The 16821-nt window shown below is 38.7% G+C and overlaps 1 protein-coding gene across 2 annotated transcripts in view; it reads right to left on the minus strand.

The window, feature by feature from the left end:
* Nucleotides 1-505: 505 nt before the first annotated feature.
* Nucleotides 506-16821, minus strand: part of FRMPD4 (FERM and PDZ domain containing 4) — a gene marked incomplete at both ends in the record, with an annotated part of 306467 nt that continues 290151 nt past the window's right edge. For both annotated transcript variants that reach the window (XM_082486931.1, XM_082486930.1), the window contains 9 exons: nt 506-1860; nt 3059-4330; nt 4662-5723; nt 6322-6460; nt 9627-9809; nt 10426-10515; nt 12886-13012; nt 14177-14313; nt 15047-15166. In XM_082486931.1, the coding sequence (XP_082343057.1) occupies nt 506-1860; nt 3059-4330; nt 4662-5723; nt 6322-6460; nt 9627-9809; nt 10426-10515; nt 12886-13012; nt 14177-14313; nt 15047-15166 (4485 nt within the window). The remainder of the gene's footprint in view (nt 1861-3058; nt 4331-4661; nt 5724-6321; nt 6461-9626; nt 9810-10425; nt 10516-12885; nt 13013-14176; nt 14314-15046; nt 15167-16821) is intronic.

The raw sequence follows: 16821 nt of genomic DNA on the forward strand, positions 1-16821 counted from the left end.
TTTTCAATGCTTAAAAATTATAATTTTAAAACATTAAATATTGTGTTATATACATTATGATTTAATTTCTCATTTCTAAACATGGAGCATTCTCCAAGTGAAAACTTGGATGAAACAGAAAACAACTGAAACAGAAAACAACTTCAGTGACATAACAGGCTTTAAAAGTTCACTTCATACAACCAGAGATTTGACTATATGAAAAATAGCCAAACATCAATTTGTTCCTATACGGGATTTTTTTCTGTTTGTTTTTCTGGTCTTGGGGAGAAAGGTTTTTTGGCTTTTGTTTTTGTATAAACGGAAGGACAGATCTGGTCATTACATTTGTCAATGTTCAGTATTTTAACTTTTTTTTTCTTTTTAAATCTCATACCTATTTTATATAAAATAACAAAATATACAGAGAAAGCTGAGTTTGTTACATTAGTTCATACACATACAGTAAATAAAAGTTTTTTATGTATGGCTTTGCAAAGGTAGATTATGAAGTGACTTTTGTATTTTATTTGTTTAAAAGCATTTTAAGAGAACGTGTTAGTGTGCTTACAATAGCGGCCATGGTAGTCGAATGTCGAGCCAAGAGTTTAATGCTAGGATCACTGGAGGTCTTGCCTGATACTGCTTCTGCAGCCTTCAGAAGACAAATGTAGTTTATTACAACCTCGTCTATCTTAGCTATAATTTCCTGCTGCTGTGTTTCAGAGTTCATGACTTTAACTAAACGCATGCAGGCTTCTGTTAAGCAACAGAGTACTTGAAAGCTGGAAGTCATAGCTAAAAGCATTTCCTCAGGGCTTTTATCAGCCATGGCCATTTTCCTGCAGGCACTTCCCAACTGTCTCGATTCCATAGATAACAGTTGTTTGTACTTAGAAAGTTTAAGGTCATATGTTTCTGGATGTAAATCTTCTCTCTTGCCCATACTTGCTCGGACCAGTGAGAGTAGCTCATTGGCATCCTTTTGTGCTGCAATAAATCCATCAGGCATTGCATACGTCTTCTCTTTCATCACATTTATTCGTGCGATCCGTGCATCGAAGGCCACATCGTTGAGATTCACATCAATTTGGCCACCTTGGATGTCAGCACTGCTCTTCTCATGCGCGTTGACTGCCTCATCTTGTGGGGGCTCAGCAGCTTTCGGGGACTCCAAGACTTTCTGCTCATTTTCACTGGAGAACGACTGACTGACTGGTTCTGCAAGTTCACAAGGGACCTGGGGTTCGAAGAGACATGAGAGCCGATGGCTGTCACCAACATCTTCATCATCGTTGTCATCGTTTCCTCTGCTTAGGAAACAATAGCTAAAGGGGCCGCGACACCTCCAGGTGCTGGTGTCCAGCTTCCGCAAGGGCAACGTTCGACACTGCTTGGAGTCCTTCTGACTGGAGCCTGTGCCCGAACACCTCTTACTGTCCTTCCTACTATCAGTGCTGACGTACACACAACTCTGGGAAAAACTTTTTGACAGCTTTTTGCCCAGGGGGAGTTCCACCCTTCTCTCCGATTTCGGTTTGTCCCTTCGGGTGATGTCCAGGCATTTCAAGCTGGCTGCGGCTGCCTTCTTTTCAAACAGCATCTCAATGCCTGCAGATCCTCCAATGATGCTGCTGCTGCGTCTCAGCACTTTCCTGTTGTGCGGCATCCTGAGGCTTCCTCCTATCATGTCATATGGCCGTAAACTAACTGTTGCCCCACAAGCCTGATTTACTTTGGGAATGTCACAAGAGTCTTGATTTTGACTTGGCACCTTTGATTCTGATAGCATGGATGATAGCATGATGGAGTCAGCTAGAGGCTGTCTAGGAAAAGCTGTAGGCATGCCTCCTTGTCTTCCCTTTTCAGGCTCTGTGAAAGCTACACTAGGGGTAGTAGAAGAGCAGACAGAATAATTAAGCATCACCCTGATAATATTCCGAGGCTGAACTTTTAAATATCTTTAACAGGCAGGACAACTGGATTCCTGGAATCTCCCAGTGGTCTCCATTCCTCAAAATAGTTCACAAAAAATTCATTGCTAGTTTCTCATGCCTTTTAAGAAGCCTCTTAAAATCTATCATCAAATTATAACTTAGGAATAGTTAATTGTTCATGCCACTACAGCAGACTCATTTAAAAAAAGGAATAGAAATTCTCCTATAAAACATCCTAAATCTCCCCGAATATACGGATTACATGTTTTCTATTAAATAATGAGATTAATATTTTCAGGTTAAAATACCTTATTTAACTATACCATATGCATTCATGGTAATTTTGGTTGGGTTATGTGTTTTGGTTTTTTTTTCAGAGAAACAACATTTCTCATTCTAGCTCCTAGTCTGTTCTACTTTTGGATTTTCAAGCATTCACATACTGTTGCTACATGTAGGTTGCAACCCAGGAAGAGGGAAATATTTAAAACCCAACTGAAAGAATTTCCAATGCTATCTCTGAAAAACTGCATTTTGTTCTAACAGTAAGTTCATAAAACCTCTTGAAATTGGAACCTAAAAATAAAGTAATGGTTCTGTACGTAAATTATTCTTCAAGGAAACACCTACTGTCAGATGGTGAAGTAAATACATGCTTAATAAGATAGTGACATTTTCTCATCCTTAAATTTAGAGCTTTTTATGCATACTGGGATGGTTTTGACAATCTGCTAAAATAGCATATAAGATACACAATAAATGAATCACAGTTTTTTCTCTCCTACATTAATACACCTTGTGAAGCCATCTTATAATCTAACAAGTATCCTGGAACTCAAGTGACTATGGATTTTGGAGAGGCTTCCAAAGAGTGGAAGAGAGGCCTCTCCATCAGTGTCGTCCCCAAATATTTTCAACTGTAGTGAGAGCTTTTTAAAAAAAATGATCTTTGTAAGCAGCTCATAAGAACATCTCCACACACACAACTAAAATGAACAAATACATCGAAGGTCTAATTACACTGCCTGCTACAGCTTGATGACGTAATTTCTGGTAGAGATTATGTAAATATCACACCTAGTCCTCAACTTTTACACATAGCTTTAAACACAAACATAAGAAACGCTTTAGTACTGCTGTACCTGTAGTTTCTTTTATCTTGGGGATCCGATGACATCCTTCTCTCAAAGTGCCGAACAGTGGCTCAGCATTAATTGCTGAATGCACAACAGGCACCGTCATTCTGTGACACACGGCTTCAGGCTGCTGGTGCAGGTCCTTGTATGTCGTTCCATGGTTTGGAAGAATGGCAGCTCTTTCATCTGCTGGAATATAGGCAATGCCCTTCATTGATGGGTCGGAGATAATGTGCTTAACATCAGAGGTACAAAGAGGAGATTCAACGGGGGTAGCACACGTGCTACTGCCTGTGCTGCATCCAGCATCCACGGAAGAGCACTGAGAGCTTTGCAGTGAGAAATGGCCTTCACTTTGCAGGGATGACATGCGCTTAGCCAAATGATATTCACAAAGTCTAGCCACGCTCTGCTCAGCTTCTGGAAGCTTTGAAGGATGGTCATCTGCAGATAAATCGGTATCTTCTGCATCATTTAGGTCTTTGGCTGAAGACACGGGAGTCATATCTGACAGAAAATGTTCACCTTGGCTAAGCCCCGAGGTATCATCCTGATCCACCTCAGGATCCACTTCATCCTTACAGTCAGTTTCTGTTTTACCAAGGACAGGACCTCTTGGAAAAGTCTTCCCGTTCACTGTTTCTGGGCTTGGCTTATCTGCTGCCCCATCATCGGCAGCATACCATCTTTGGCGAAAGGCAGTTCTCTCCACATTAAAAGTGCTTAGGCGTTGACTGTCTCTTGCTGAAAGAGTTCCAAATTTAGCTTTTAGATCTTCATCAGTCTCTGCTTTTTTAGTTCCCTGTTGCTTTTTCACAGTAGCATTGCCATCAGAGGGTGCTTTTACTTCGCTGTCTGTCATCTTATTTTTCCTTTTACTAGTGCAAGAATATACCAAGGATCCCATGTGCAATTTGCTAAAATAATCAGTGACAGATTTTGTTTCCATGGTCTCTGGCTCCATTTCCATGTTATCTGAATGAAGAATCTGCTTTGAAGGCACAACTTTTGACTGTAGCTCTGCAGCCTGACGACCAGCCAAAGGCTGCGAGGGCTTCATGCCTGGCCCTCCAGCCTGATTCTTAGCGATGGGAAATTCAGTCTGCTCTTCCACAAGGGGTTGGTAGCCTTCACTTGTGGTCAAAAACATACGTGCAGTGTTTTCTGATTGTTTCTGTGCTGCGGCTAGTTCAGAGCTTTCAGTCATTTCAGAAGAATTTGTTTCATTGCCAGAATCTGAAGATGACTCAGGGCTATATGCTCGCAGGATAGCTACACCTGCAAGCCACAAAAAATAAGAGTCAATTAAATGACAACAGCTGAAGCACCTGGATAAGTGACAAGCAAAGGGGGTGTGTTAGAGACAAAAATATGCTTTGCAAGAATACTCTGACTTTATTGCACAGTTCCCGGGACAGGTAGTTTAGTAACATAATGGTAGTTCCATTAAATAATATGGAATATGATGTATGCAAAATGATGGCAAAAAAAAAAAAAAAAAGGAAAACGGAAAAAGAAAAACCAACCCTCATGAAATGGAGTATTTCCAAAGCTAAATGGATGAGATGGAATGATTTTCAATGAATAAATGTAACTATGGTGAAAGAACCTGAATTGTCATTCGTCTGCTGTTCCTCTGAAGCAGCCAAAGCTTCCAGTGCTTGAAGTGTAGAGACTACAGCATCATCTAGCCCCTTCTCACACTTCCCCTCTGTATTAGTAGGGACAGCATCGATAAGCGACACTGGAATGTCATCATTGCCTAGATTACTGGCTTGCTCCTTGTTGTCTCTAGGCTGCGTTGCTTGATTCTGAGAGTCTTCCTCATCTGAACTGTCCCTGAAGCCAGGTGGAGGAGCAGCAATGGCCATGTTTAAGGTATGCAACAGGAAATCATCTTCATTATCGTCACCTTCTGGAGGTGGAAGTGAAGTCAAATCAATAATGTCATCACTAGAACCAGAAAGGCTGAGAAGAGCAGGCCTATTGATTTCTCCTACCATAATGTCTTCTTCACAGCTTACTTCATCTTCATCTTCGGCATCATCTGTGTTTTCTGCGTAACAAATATCATGCAGCAAAGGCTCTTCTATCCCTTCCGCAGCTCCAAATATTTTACCATCACTTATAGTTGCGTAAACAGAATTTGTAGCAAACTGAATACTTTCAGCATCTGGTGACAACTCCAGGCCTTTAATGTCATTGGCATTACTAATATAAATGGCTCTTTGTTTTTCTAGTACTTCTGGACTTTCATCCAAAAGCCTTTCATAGCCAAGAGTCTGAGGATTGATACCATCCAAGTTGTGATCTCCAAATATAAAGGAAACTTTTGCTCCCCTGGGGGAATCCTGTGCTTTCTTGCTAGATTCCAAACCTGAGAGTGACAGCAGTGAAGGCTGATTAAAATTTCTGCTTTCTTCTGCTTCAGTGGGGTCGCCTTGTTTGGCCAGATGCTGATCAAATCCACCTGAATTATAAGTATTTTCTATGTACAGATGTCTGTGTTCTTTTTGACATAACAGACTTTCAGAAACATCTAGAGTCTTCTGTTTTGGATCAGCAAAGGACATTTGAGTCTCTTGATCTCCCTCAGCGAGGAAAGTGGTTGTTTTTGGTATACAATTCCACTCAGAAGCAAGGAGATTATGCTTCCCTCTAATTTCAGTTCCTATAGCAAGGTGAAATAAAATCAACATTGTGAAATCAAAGAGCAAAGTACTGTAATTTTTAAACAATAACTTGTAAATGCTGAGAAATAAACACTCTGAATAGGACAGCTGGGCTATCAAACACTCGAGAAAAGCACTTTAAAACTCACCTCTGCTCTAAATTAAATACCTGTTGATTTAACGACCTAAAATTTAACTGGTACTTTTGTACTTTAGTACAAAACTAAAGCTCAGCTAGGTACAAATGCTATTCCAGAAATAGTAACACAAAACCAAATCCCCAGCTGGTTTCTCCGACACCATGTGTATTCTTACAAAAGATATATGCATATAAAATAATAACACTCACAGGGAGCATGCATCTGTTTCACGACAGCATGAAAAACATTTTTCACCTGCTTTATTTTACCATTAAGATGCTATCATAGGCTGAATATTAGAACATTATAAAGCTGAACTGTTATACTGTGGTGCTAGGTGTGAGCCAGCAATCGGATCTCATTTGGCATAGCCTCGTATTTATCTTGAAGTGCACTGGCTTAAGCTGGCTTTCGCTTTATACATTGGCCCATCATTAACATACTGTGCAATTAATACCTGTTTCTCGGATCCCTGTATTTTGCTTGTTGGCCATGTTAAATATTGAGCGCCTCGAGTCAACCAGCAGTCTATAGTATCCAGCTGTTAGGCAAGCAAGATTCATTGCATCTGATGACTCCATCAGCAGAGTAATAGGCTAAGAAGAATACAATCAAGTCTTGGTTAAGGCTGTTCCTCCTCAATCTGTTTACCTGCTGACAATACTACTACATGGAAGCAAAAGGAATTACAATCACAAACACTACTTTGAAAAATACACACGAGAAATTACTTTTCTCACTAACAGTATCAAACAGTATCAATAATTTAGAAAAGAACAGACTTGGAGTAAGGTAGAAGTCCAACTGGACATTGCAACAGCTGATTTGGCTCTCTTTCTGAATGAAGCTAACCATTTTAAGACTCTTGCTCCATCCTTTTTCTTGCATACATGTATCATTCTTGCCAAAGTACTGTTTACTATTACTCGGAAACTGCCAAGGGCTAAGAACCTGGTACGTTAGGTGCTGGAGTCTTGCAGTAGTCTGGGAATCTGCAGCTTCCCAGAAAATGAGGTGCCGTAAGCACATGTAAAGAAGCAAAACACGGGAAGCAAACAGAGTCAAGGAAAGTTCAGGTTCAGAAAATACAGTAGTGAGGTTAGAGCTATCATTACACGGCAGTCACACTGAGTATTACAAAGAGAGCTTAAAAGATTTGAGTGTTTGTGGCATGGCATTACTGAAAAGATAAGTGATGAAAAAATAAGCAGATAAACAGAGACAAAGAGAATGAAGAAAGACCCTCAGAAGAGAGATTAACAAAGAAAACAAATGCAAAGCATTTAGATAAAACAGTCAGACCTAACAGAAAAAGCAGGCCCCAGAGCTTTGAAAAACTACGGCTGCCAGGCTAGTTAGCATCGAACCTGAGAAATCCATGTGAAACATACTTTCTTTAAGTCCATTTTCTTTTGCCACAATATATGTTTCTTTGCCTCAACCTTTTGTTCATGTCTCTTTAGCTTTTAACACCAAAAGGTGCTCTTCTCAAATTCATTTTAAGGTGGCTAGCCTTGGCAGCTCCCAGAGAGCAAATAAAAATGAAGTCCTTACCATGATACAGAGATAGAAATGACGCTGTAGACAGTCCATCTTATTACTCACAGTTTGTAGTGGCTCATAGATACGTGGAAATTTGTGAAAATTTATAATAATTTAGCATGCAGAGCCCACTGTCACAAGACAGATACAGGGACCTGCGTAATTTTTTTCCAGGTGGAACATTACATTACATTGGTGGCTCTCCAACTTACTCAACCCTTTACTAGTGAAAAGACAACTGATTCTGATGGAGGTTGTGACCAAAACATAATTTATGATCATAGCTTACTACCAAACCCACAGTAGGTCTGATAATTTTTTACATGCCTGTGCTGCAGCATCTTGGGCCCAAATACCCCGGTGCCTTGAATGTTGTATGAACAGTTTTCAGCAACATGGAAAATCTATGCTTTTTTTTTCCCCTTCAAGTATTTTGTGCCTCAGTTTGAGGTTCTAGTCGATACATGCTTCTTCACTTGAAATGCTACGTTGACCTCAAATTTTCTGCAGCGATTGACAGAAATGGATGATCTCCACAGAAATCTCAGACTGCTGAAAACAGTGCTGTGAACTACTGTTAATCTGAACAGTCCTGTGACAGCTAGACTTCTATTTCCTGCTTCTGCCAAGTGATACATATTTGAGAAGACATTAAACCGAACCAGAACAGAAAATAAAAATCCCAACTGTTTATTCATTAAGCAAATATTGGCATATGTGACATATATTGGTATATTCAGAATCTAGCTACGTGAACCTGCTCGCCAAGGGATAAAAACATCAGTTGAGAATACCTACCTGTGTGTGCCTGCATCTCCTACATAGGACACAATGACAACCCCTACTTGTGCTCCTCGGAGAGGCAATTTTTTGTCAAATTCCACTTAGAGCCTCCTAGATTTCTAATTTTAATGTTAGGCCAGTCTTTCTGGGTTTAAGATTGCATGTGTCAAAATGCAAGGAGGTGGGGATACACATGGTTTGCAATAAGACATTAACAGTATTGTAATACAAAACAGCACAATATCACGGCAATATATAATACTATGCCATACAGTGTTGCATTTCACATATGAGCAGATGGGAAGAATGTAATTTCTATATTACTTTCTCAATCTGCAAAAGGGGGATAACAGCTTTCTCACAAGAGGGCTATGAGCTTAGCACAGCAATGCAGGTAAAGTAGCCCGAGATCCTCAGATGTCATCATTGCTAATTAAGGAGAAGGAGATGCTGCGTTCACCAATCTGTACATTTCTCTTAAGTTGCTGTCAAAGAGCATCTAGATTAATTTACAGCAATGTTTATTTCACTAACTTAAATACAGGGAAACAAACAGTTCCAGGTCAATAAACCTAAAGCATTCAAAGCAAAAGCTTAGTAAAATATTGCTCGTGTATGTTTTTTGTGTATAGCTGGCTAAGCAAAAAGAACTGTAAGTCTTTATTTATTTTAATAGAATACTTCAGTTTCAAGTATGATGAGAACTCTGTCTTCAATCTCTGATTATCCTGATTAACAGTCTTGACAATCTATGAAGCCCTTCATTTCAAAACTAAATAGAAAACACACCAAGAAGAACCAGGACAATATAAAATATGAAACTCCACTCATTGCCACCAGATGCCACAGAAGCAAATTGTTAAGTGGGTTCAAGAGAAATTAGATGACTACAGGTAAATGAAAAGCATCTATGGATGTAGGGCAAAGCACTGAACTGGAATTATAAGGGCTAAGAAAAAACCCTTGCCTTTTTACAGTTTATTTCACTGGTAACTGCTACACAGTTGCTTGCAGTGAACTTTGCAGATAAAACACTGGATTGATCACATGGGACACAGGTCTGATGCAGTTGGCGATTCTCTAAGAGTGACAATATTGCCTGTTGCCCTAAGGGGAGCTTCTAGGGGCTCAAGGAGCTTCAGAAGGCGGCCAATTTCATCCTCACCTTTTCACACCACAGCAATCAAGGAAGACAACAAAAAAGTGTGTTTCCCAGGATCAGCCAAAAGAAAAATAAGACTAGAATACAAGTGCTGCAAAGCTCCAGTCTGGTACACCGTAGGCCCCTCAAATGCCCAAAGCGTACTCTAAAAACACACCCTGAGAATATTATTGGCATGAAAATGTTCGGAACAGTATAGCTTGATCAAATACTCAAATAAAGACAAAAGCGTTATTTAAAGATATTGTACCAATATGTTTCAACAGCAAACTTACTTTCACATCTAAGACATGCAGTTCAACTCTAACACTGCTTTCGTCTTCTGTAAACATTTCAATCCTGTTCACGTGGCTGAAGTCTGCCAGGAGAGCCACCAGGTTTGTTTTGGTGTTTATCACATGACTGATTCCGTACCGCGGCCCTACTAAGAGAGTCACTTCTGAACGCTTTTCTCCCTGCTTTAGCAGAAAAAGAAAAAATGTAAAAGTAAAAATGATAAAAGTAAAAAAAAAATTATAAAAAGTAAAAAAAGTAAAAATTAGAGTAAGTAAGTAAAATTGCCACTGCCTTCTTTCATTTTCATGGAGCTACATTTGCATGGCATTTCTACATTAAAGATTATTACGTTTTTCTAAGAAGACATGATATAGAAGAGCATACTTGAGTCATAATCAAAAAGAAAATGTAAAGGAATCCTGGATACTGACTATGCTGTAGTTTTTCCATGGATAATAAGAAGGACAGATGGAAGGATGGATTCTGCTTCTGTTACAAGAAAATCTTTAAGAGTTTTTCAGACTAATAATATTAGTATTCTATAGTTAATTGGATGGTGCTATTTGCCAAAAGGGTGCTAACCTATCTCCAAATCCCCAGCAAAAAATCAAATTATAATAGGAACATTATTTTCAAGATTAAAACAAAAAAGTGATTTGGTTCAATTTAACATTTTTTTTTGAGTGTATGAATAGAATCTAAAATTCTAAAGCAAATTAAATGGTCCAGCTTTTTAAAAAAGATATTTTGCTAAAAAAAATCAAGGGAAGAGAAGGACTATTTCAAGAAAAATGTTACCACTAGTGTTGCCTTGAAAACACGCCCTCCATATAATCGTAGATCACTGAGGAACTTCAGATAATGCACCTTGGCTTGCAGAGCAGATAGCTGAGGAAAGAGAAAAAGGGGTGAGAAGTAATGGTGGAAATCATCACATTACTAAATTCAGAAAGAAAACGTATTTGTGTAGTCTAAGGAGAATGGACCGTAATAACAGGTCTTCAGAGCGTGAAACTAAATCATTAGGTGCTTGAGTTTCAGATGAGGAGAAAAAGTTTTATTCTTAAAATTAAGATCTCGCTCATTTAGTTAAAATGCACTGAGGACTTGGGTATGTGCAGATCAGAGCACTGCAAGAACATTGTAACTACTCCAATGAAGGGAAAATGTTAAACTACTCAGATTAAACATCTGTTCATTGAGGGATTTCAAGGGTAGACAGCAGCTTTCCATTCATAATCGCCATCAGTTCTTAAACATTTCTGTAGCTATACAGAGAAAGAGAACAAAGAATTTGCTTTTGTCAGCTCTGTGTATTACATTTTGCTAGGTACTTGTGGCATATGGCATATTATTCCACCTCATTACTGCATTTCCTATTTTTTAAAATAAAACTCTTCCACTATAATTAGAAGCAATAAATCTGAAAGCTAAATACAGCACACCAATACATATGATCATATCATGCAATACATGTCATAATTTATCTCCTTTTTTCTCCTCTGAGCTTAAACTACCTACTTAAAAAGAGACAACCGGGAAATATTTTATGAGACTGAAGGGAAACAAGAAACAGTTCATTTCACCCAACCAATCTGGACCCAAACCTTATACCCCCCTGGTGTAAATCCTTATATCTGGACTTTTAAAAGGTAAGATAAAACAAGCTCATCTCATTTGCTGTTTTCATTTCAGCCACTAGATTTCTATTTCAAAATCTTATTTGATCATGAACGTCATTTTAAGAGCCCCTATCCTAAGGTTTTTCTAGACACCAAGGAAGAAATAAATCTGGAGCAGAGCAACTAGTGGGAATGCTTTCCCCTGCCCTTCACTAGGTGTTCAGTTGGTGAAGAAATACACAGGGGTTGTAAAAAATGGGAGAATCCCGAGAATGACAGGCTTCCCTTCATGCGGAGGGAGAGAAGACCACAGAAGGAAATCAGTTCCTGTGTTAGTACCGACAAGTGAGACAGAAGGCGACGGTGAGCTCAGATGTTTTGTTTCCCAGATCTAACTGCTAAAAAAGCAGGTGGGCACACAAAGTATTTACAAAACTCAAATTAGAAAAGAATGAAGCAAACCCAATGAAGTCTGCTTGCTGCAGGAAGGGACTATTGCAACCTGTCTTCTAACCAAAACTGATCCTGTGTGCCACTGTCATCACCTGCGATGCCTGCAGCAGTGATGGCTTCCAAAATAAACCCAAACTTAGACTACCAGGATAAACAATAAGTAATTGGCATTATTCAGCTTTAGCCTTAGCAGTACAGGAGCCATGCAGTGCCTCCATCAAAGAGGTGGCCTTTCTCCCTGAGCATCCCAGGTGAAACAAATAGAGCTACGTTCACAGCCATGATGTGATCTGAAACCTCCAAGGAGGATTTCTACTGATCACAATGAACCTTAGCTCAGGCACCACGTGTTTTGGAGTTCTTTTGTTTGGAGACAAAGTGTCATGGAGCAGGATTCAACTCATTTGATGTCTCAACTAGTCACTCTTAGGTTCTTTTTATAGTCCATGGAGAGAAACAGGCATTTCTAGGACACAAGTCATCTGACCTATTTTTGGTTCCTAATGTGGGATGGGATGAATCGCTCCCTAGAAGTGCCTATTTCTCTCCATTGACTACAAAGAGAGACTAGATGACTTGCATAAAGAAACCTCATTATGGTGTCTAAAACCAGCCTCAGCTGTATGCACATAACAAAGCATTTCTCAGAGACATTGTCTTCTACATGTTTTTTCCAGCTGAAGTGAAAGCTTAGTGCTAAGAAAAGCATTGTACTACAGCAAGGAGGGTCATTTACTGTAAGGAGCATCATCTATCCAGTTAGCTCATGGCCAGAGAAAAGTCTCTATCTACAGCATAATGGAAAACAATCCTGAAAAACGGCATTTATGTCAGGCCCATAAGTTAATGTGGTTCAGATGAGAGCATAAGAGAGAGAACAATAACTTTCCTAACAAGTCTGCCATTAATAGGAAGCACTAAATGAATTAAAAAATATATATCTTTATCATACATGAAGTATTAATAACCAGTTTTCTAGCACTCTCAAGAAGATAGTTTACTTGGGGTATAATTAATTATTTTTAATTGTTCTTGGCTATGTTGTACCGAGCACCAAAAGTTCCATCTCTGAAAATATAATGGCTAGGTGTTTCTCGGAAGGATTAATTTTTAAATGTTTTCCATGCACGCCACCCTTTCTGTTCTTTAAAAAATATTTTCCATTAAGATGCAAATGTAATACCTTTTTACCCGGAGGAACTAGGTTTTGATTTGCTTTGACAAGGTGTGAAAGTGCTTTCTTTATGTTCTTTTCTTTCATGCTTTGCAGCACAGCAGATGGAAGAAAAGTCTCTAATCCCCATTCTTTTCTGCAATAAAAGGCATATATTTAATTTCACATTCCTGTGATGACTATTTATCTAAAGTCTGGTGACTATGATGCCAAGTGAATGAACACCTGAAAACAGGAGAGTTGATCAAATCCAGAGTTTTGCAATAACACATTATTTTCTATATTCAAGCTATATATTACTTATGAAAAAGATGCTTTAAAATTATATATAATCTATCTTCTATCCCTTCCACCTCTTCCATCGTGCCATTCAGAAAAGAAGTTTTAAGTTTTCATGTTTAAAGTCTATGCTATATTGTTAAACACCACTTAATTACATAGCAAGTACCATTATAGAATTAAAATCACAGAACATTTAACAACACTGTCAGATTTAACATTATTTTCTAGGCTTTTTTTTAGAACATGCAAACCAGCCAGCCACTGACTTTGTCACTTATATTTTTGGGGATTTTTCCTCCTCAGAAACAATCAGTTCCCCTCCTTCTACCAGATTTTCTTTTCTGCTTGAAGCACCCTTTTTGATAGAAGACTGACTCTTCATTTGCAAGTAATTATTTCTGCCGATTCATTAATAGGATACAATATAACATGGTCTTCAGTAAGGCAGATAAATTCTACAAGATTGAGTGTGCAACAGTTATTATTTCTGTTCTGCAAGTAAACTAAGCAATGACAAAAGTTTTGGGGCAGATGCACACACAGTTGCATTTTGGAAATTTTCTTTTTCTTTGTAGTTACATATACATGTTGTCTAACGTAAAACAGGTGCCTACTGGGGTACTTCTGTATCTAAGAAATCTCTCAAATGGAATCTAAGACCCTACAGTCTTCAGAACCGAGAAATCATCAGAAACTTACCTTAATAATCTCTACTAAAACCTTAGGATTCAGACCATGTAAACTTATATCTGACCATTAAATCATTGAAAGCAAATGAGTTAATCTTATTTACATTTATAGGCTATTTCATGTGCCTAAAGAGACGAACAAAAGGTAAATGGACCAAAAGGTCCAGTCCATATGTACAACTCTTCACACACCTGAATCAATTTCAGGGACAACAAATGAACATAAAATTGGTGCGTACATTTAGCCATATTAAAGAAACAACCTTAAAGAATCTACAAGTTACTCCTAATGCTTCACTTTTAAAGAACACAATGCGTTCCCAACTTACTCTATATATTTGAGGGAGATTTTCTGAGTTTGCTTGGTGGTCACAGTTGCAATATACATTTGTAATGCAGCCAACCGCAGGGCAATGTCATATTTCAGTTCTGGTCCAAATCTTTCCTGAACCACGTCGTTACAGCTCTGCCAAAGAACCAGTAGAGGGAGCATCAAGTTCAAAAATCTTGCACTAAAATAAATGATAATCTTTTTTCTTTTTTTTTTTTTTTTTAAATTAACATTGCACGCAGAGTAATCCCGAACCTAGGAGCAGGACTGTGCTTTAGGTAGGACTACTGCTCTCAGAGGCGTCATATGTTCACCAGGGCATGGGCACTTCTGAAGAACACAAGGACTTCTGCCAAAGAGCAGAAGGCTTGAGCATTTTGATCTAAGCTCTCTTCATCCTTCCTGGAGAGAACAGTAATCCTCTTTCACAAAGAGTACTGGGAAAGTATCAGTGTATCTGGACTCAGGATAGCAGGTGCGATACCCAGGAGAACCACATTGCTTGTACATCAGTTTTCTCATCCATTTTACTGGAAGTTCCTTTTCAGACATCATTTCTGTCTGATATTACAGTACCAGAAATAAGTATTAGCAATTACTTCAGCTTCACTCTTTTCTAAAGCCAAATATATTTTGGAAAGCTATCAAAGCATTACTATTTGGAAAGACTTATGAAGGAAGGGGACTTTGCAGATGATAAAGATCTGCACATTCCCCAAGTGCACTCACTGGCTTTATGCAGCAGAAATAAACCCCATGATTTACTGCAGCCACACTTTTCTACGTGAAGATATAAATCTATATATACACTGAGTGCATCTATCTTTTTATTCTCCTTCACGCTAACAATGGCCGTGCTTTCACTTACCTGTACATAGAGATATTCAAAAGCAACTGGATCTCTTCTTAAAAGATCAATGGGGTCCTTTGGGACAAAGCTAATCCTGAAAAGACATCTCATCTTATGCGAGCTTGGCCTCTGGGTCACCTAGGACAGTGCAATAAACATATCAGAGCTTGGCGAGTCTGGTCATGCAACGCAGTCTGTAGTCTCGGGCACTGTGACCCTGCTCCAGAGCCACATGGTAGCAAGAAAAATAATTCTATCCAACAAAAAGCTTTGCCACGGGCTCCTTACTGAGTTCTTCACAGAAGAACATCATCTATATAATCTTGTGGAAAGATTTTGACTCATATAGGCATGACTACCCAATACAACTCAACCTCAAAGCAACAGAATTCACTCATTCAAAAGCAGAGTGAAAGGACAGAGAAAACAGACCTTAATGAAAACCGCCCAAGTGAAATACAAACTGAAATGTGCTTCAGCAGGACCAAAATACTCATAAATGAGAAGGGCTAGAAGGTTTTTGGGGAGAGGTCGCATTTTCTGTCTCAGACTGACTGAGAACACAGGTGAAGTACAGCTTAGCAGCCATTATTCTCACTTTCTCTTGCTTGTTTTAATCCACTAGATGATTTGCAAGAAATTGGGTCTTTTGAATTTTCCTGGGTTGTTCTGGATTAAGAGACCTACCCCTAGACTTCCAACCGAGCCAAATCTCTCCCAATGCATTAAAAATGAAAAAGACCGCTTTGCTTGTTGGTCAGCAAAACTTTGTTAAGCATGTAACACCGTAATCTGGGTATATTCATAGGGGACCACCACATAGCTAATGAATAATTGGGTGAAAGGGTAACAATCCAATAACACCATTGTAAGACATGGTCAGCAGCAACGTTATAATGGCAAATTGAAGTATTGCTGATTTTACAGGAACTTCAAAGAAGAAACCCGCAGAATTAATGTAGTTCATGTAGTTTATTTAATTAGGCTAATGCAGTTAGAGAGTTGGCGTACTTTGTAATCAACATCTTTAATTAATAAAACTATACTTTTAAAAATTTCCAGTGAAGTCCCCGTCTTGCCCTAACAATTTTCAAAACGTATGTTTATCTCACATTGTCTCTGACTTCATTCCTAAGTATCTAGGCATACTCTGTATGTATAAATAAAAGCTCTGGATGGGATTTTCGAAAGCTCACTGTGTTGGTTTATTCTGATCCTTCTGATTTCAATGGGAATTTTACCAATTACTTCAATGAGAGACAGCTGGGCAAGGAGAGCCAGTATTGAGTACTTCTGGATATTGTGCATTCATTAGGTGGCTTACACCCACAAGAAAAGAATGTTAACATGGCAAAGTCAACTGCTTAAAGGTTAGAAAATGCCAGAAAGACTCTTAGCTGGTAAACTAAGGCCCTTCATACCATTACACAGACTCTATTTATATGATCAAGGGAATTCTGGCATTTAAATTAAATATTTTACCCCATCTCATCTAAGAATCCATTTCTCTTTTTTTTTTTTTTTCAGATTTAGGTAAGATTTAAAAAAAAAAAAACAATGTTATCCTGAAACACAGAAATATCATGGAAAATTTCAGGCTAAAATCAGGGTCCTCTGCTGGGAACTGTGAAGCAACTTTACCTTTAGTCACACCTCCCTGATCTAAGGAAGAAAGTCACACCAGCATTTTCTAGGTCACAATTCATCATCACTGAAGTGACATAATGTATCACTGCATAAACAAGCCAAACTTGGCTTCATCAGAAAGAGTATTATTTCCTGTCACCCAGATA

This window comes from Vanellus vanellus, assembly GCF_965231255.1.
Source record: "Vanellus vanellus genome assembly, chromosome: 1".
Taxonomy (NCBI): domain Eukaryota; kingdom Metazoa; phylum Chordata; class Aves; order Charadriiformes; family Charadriidae; genus Vanellus; species Vanellus vanellus.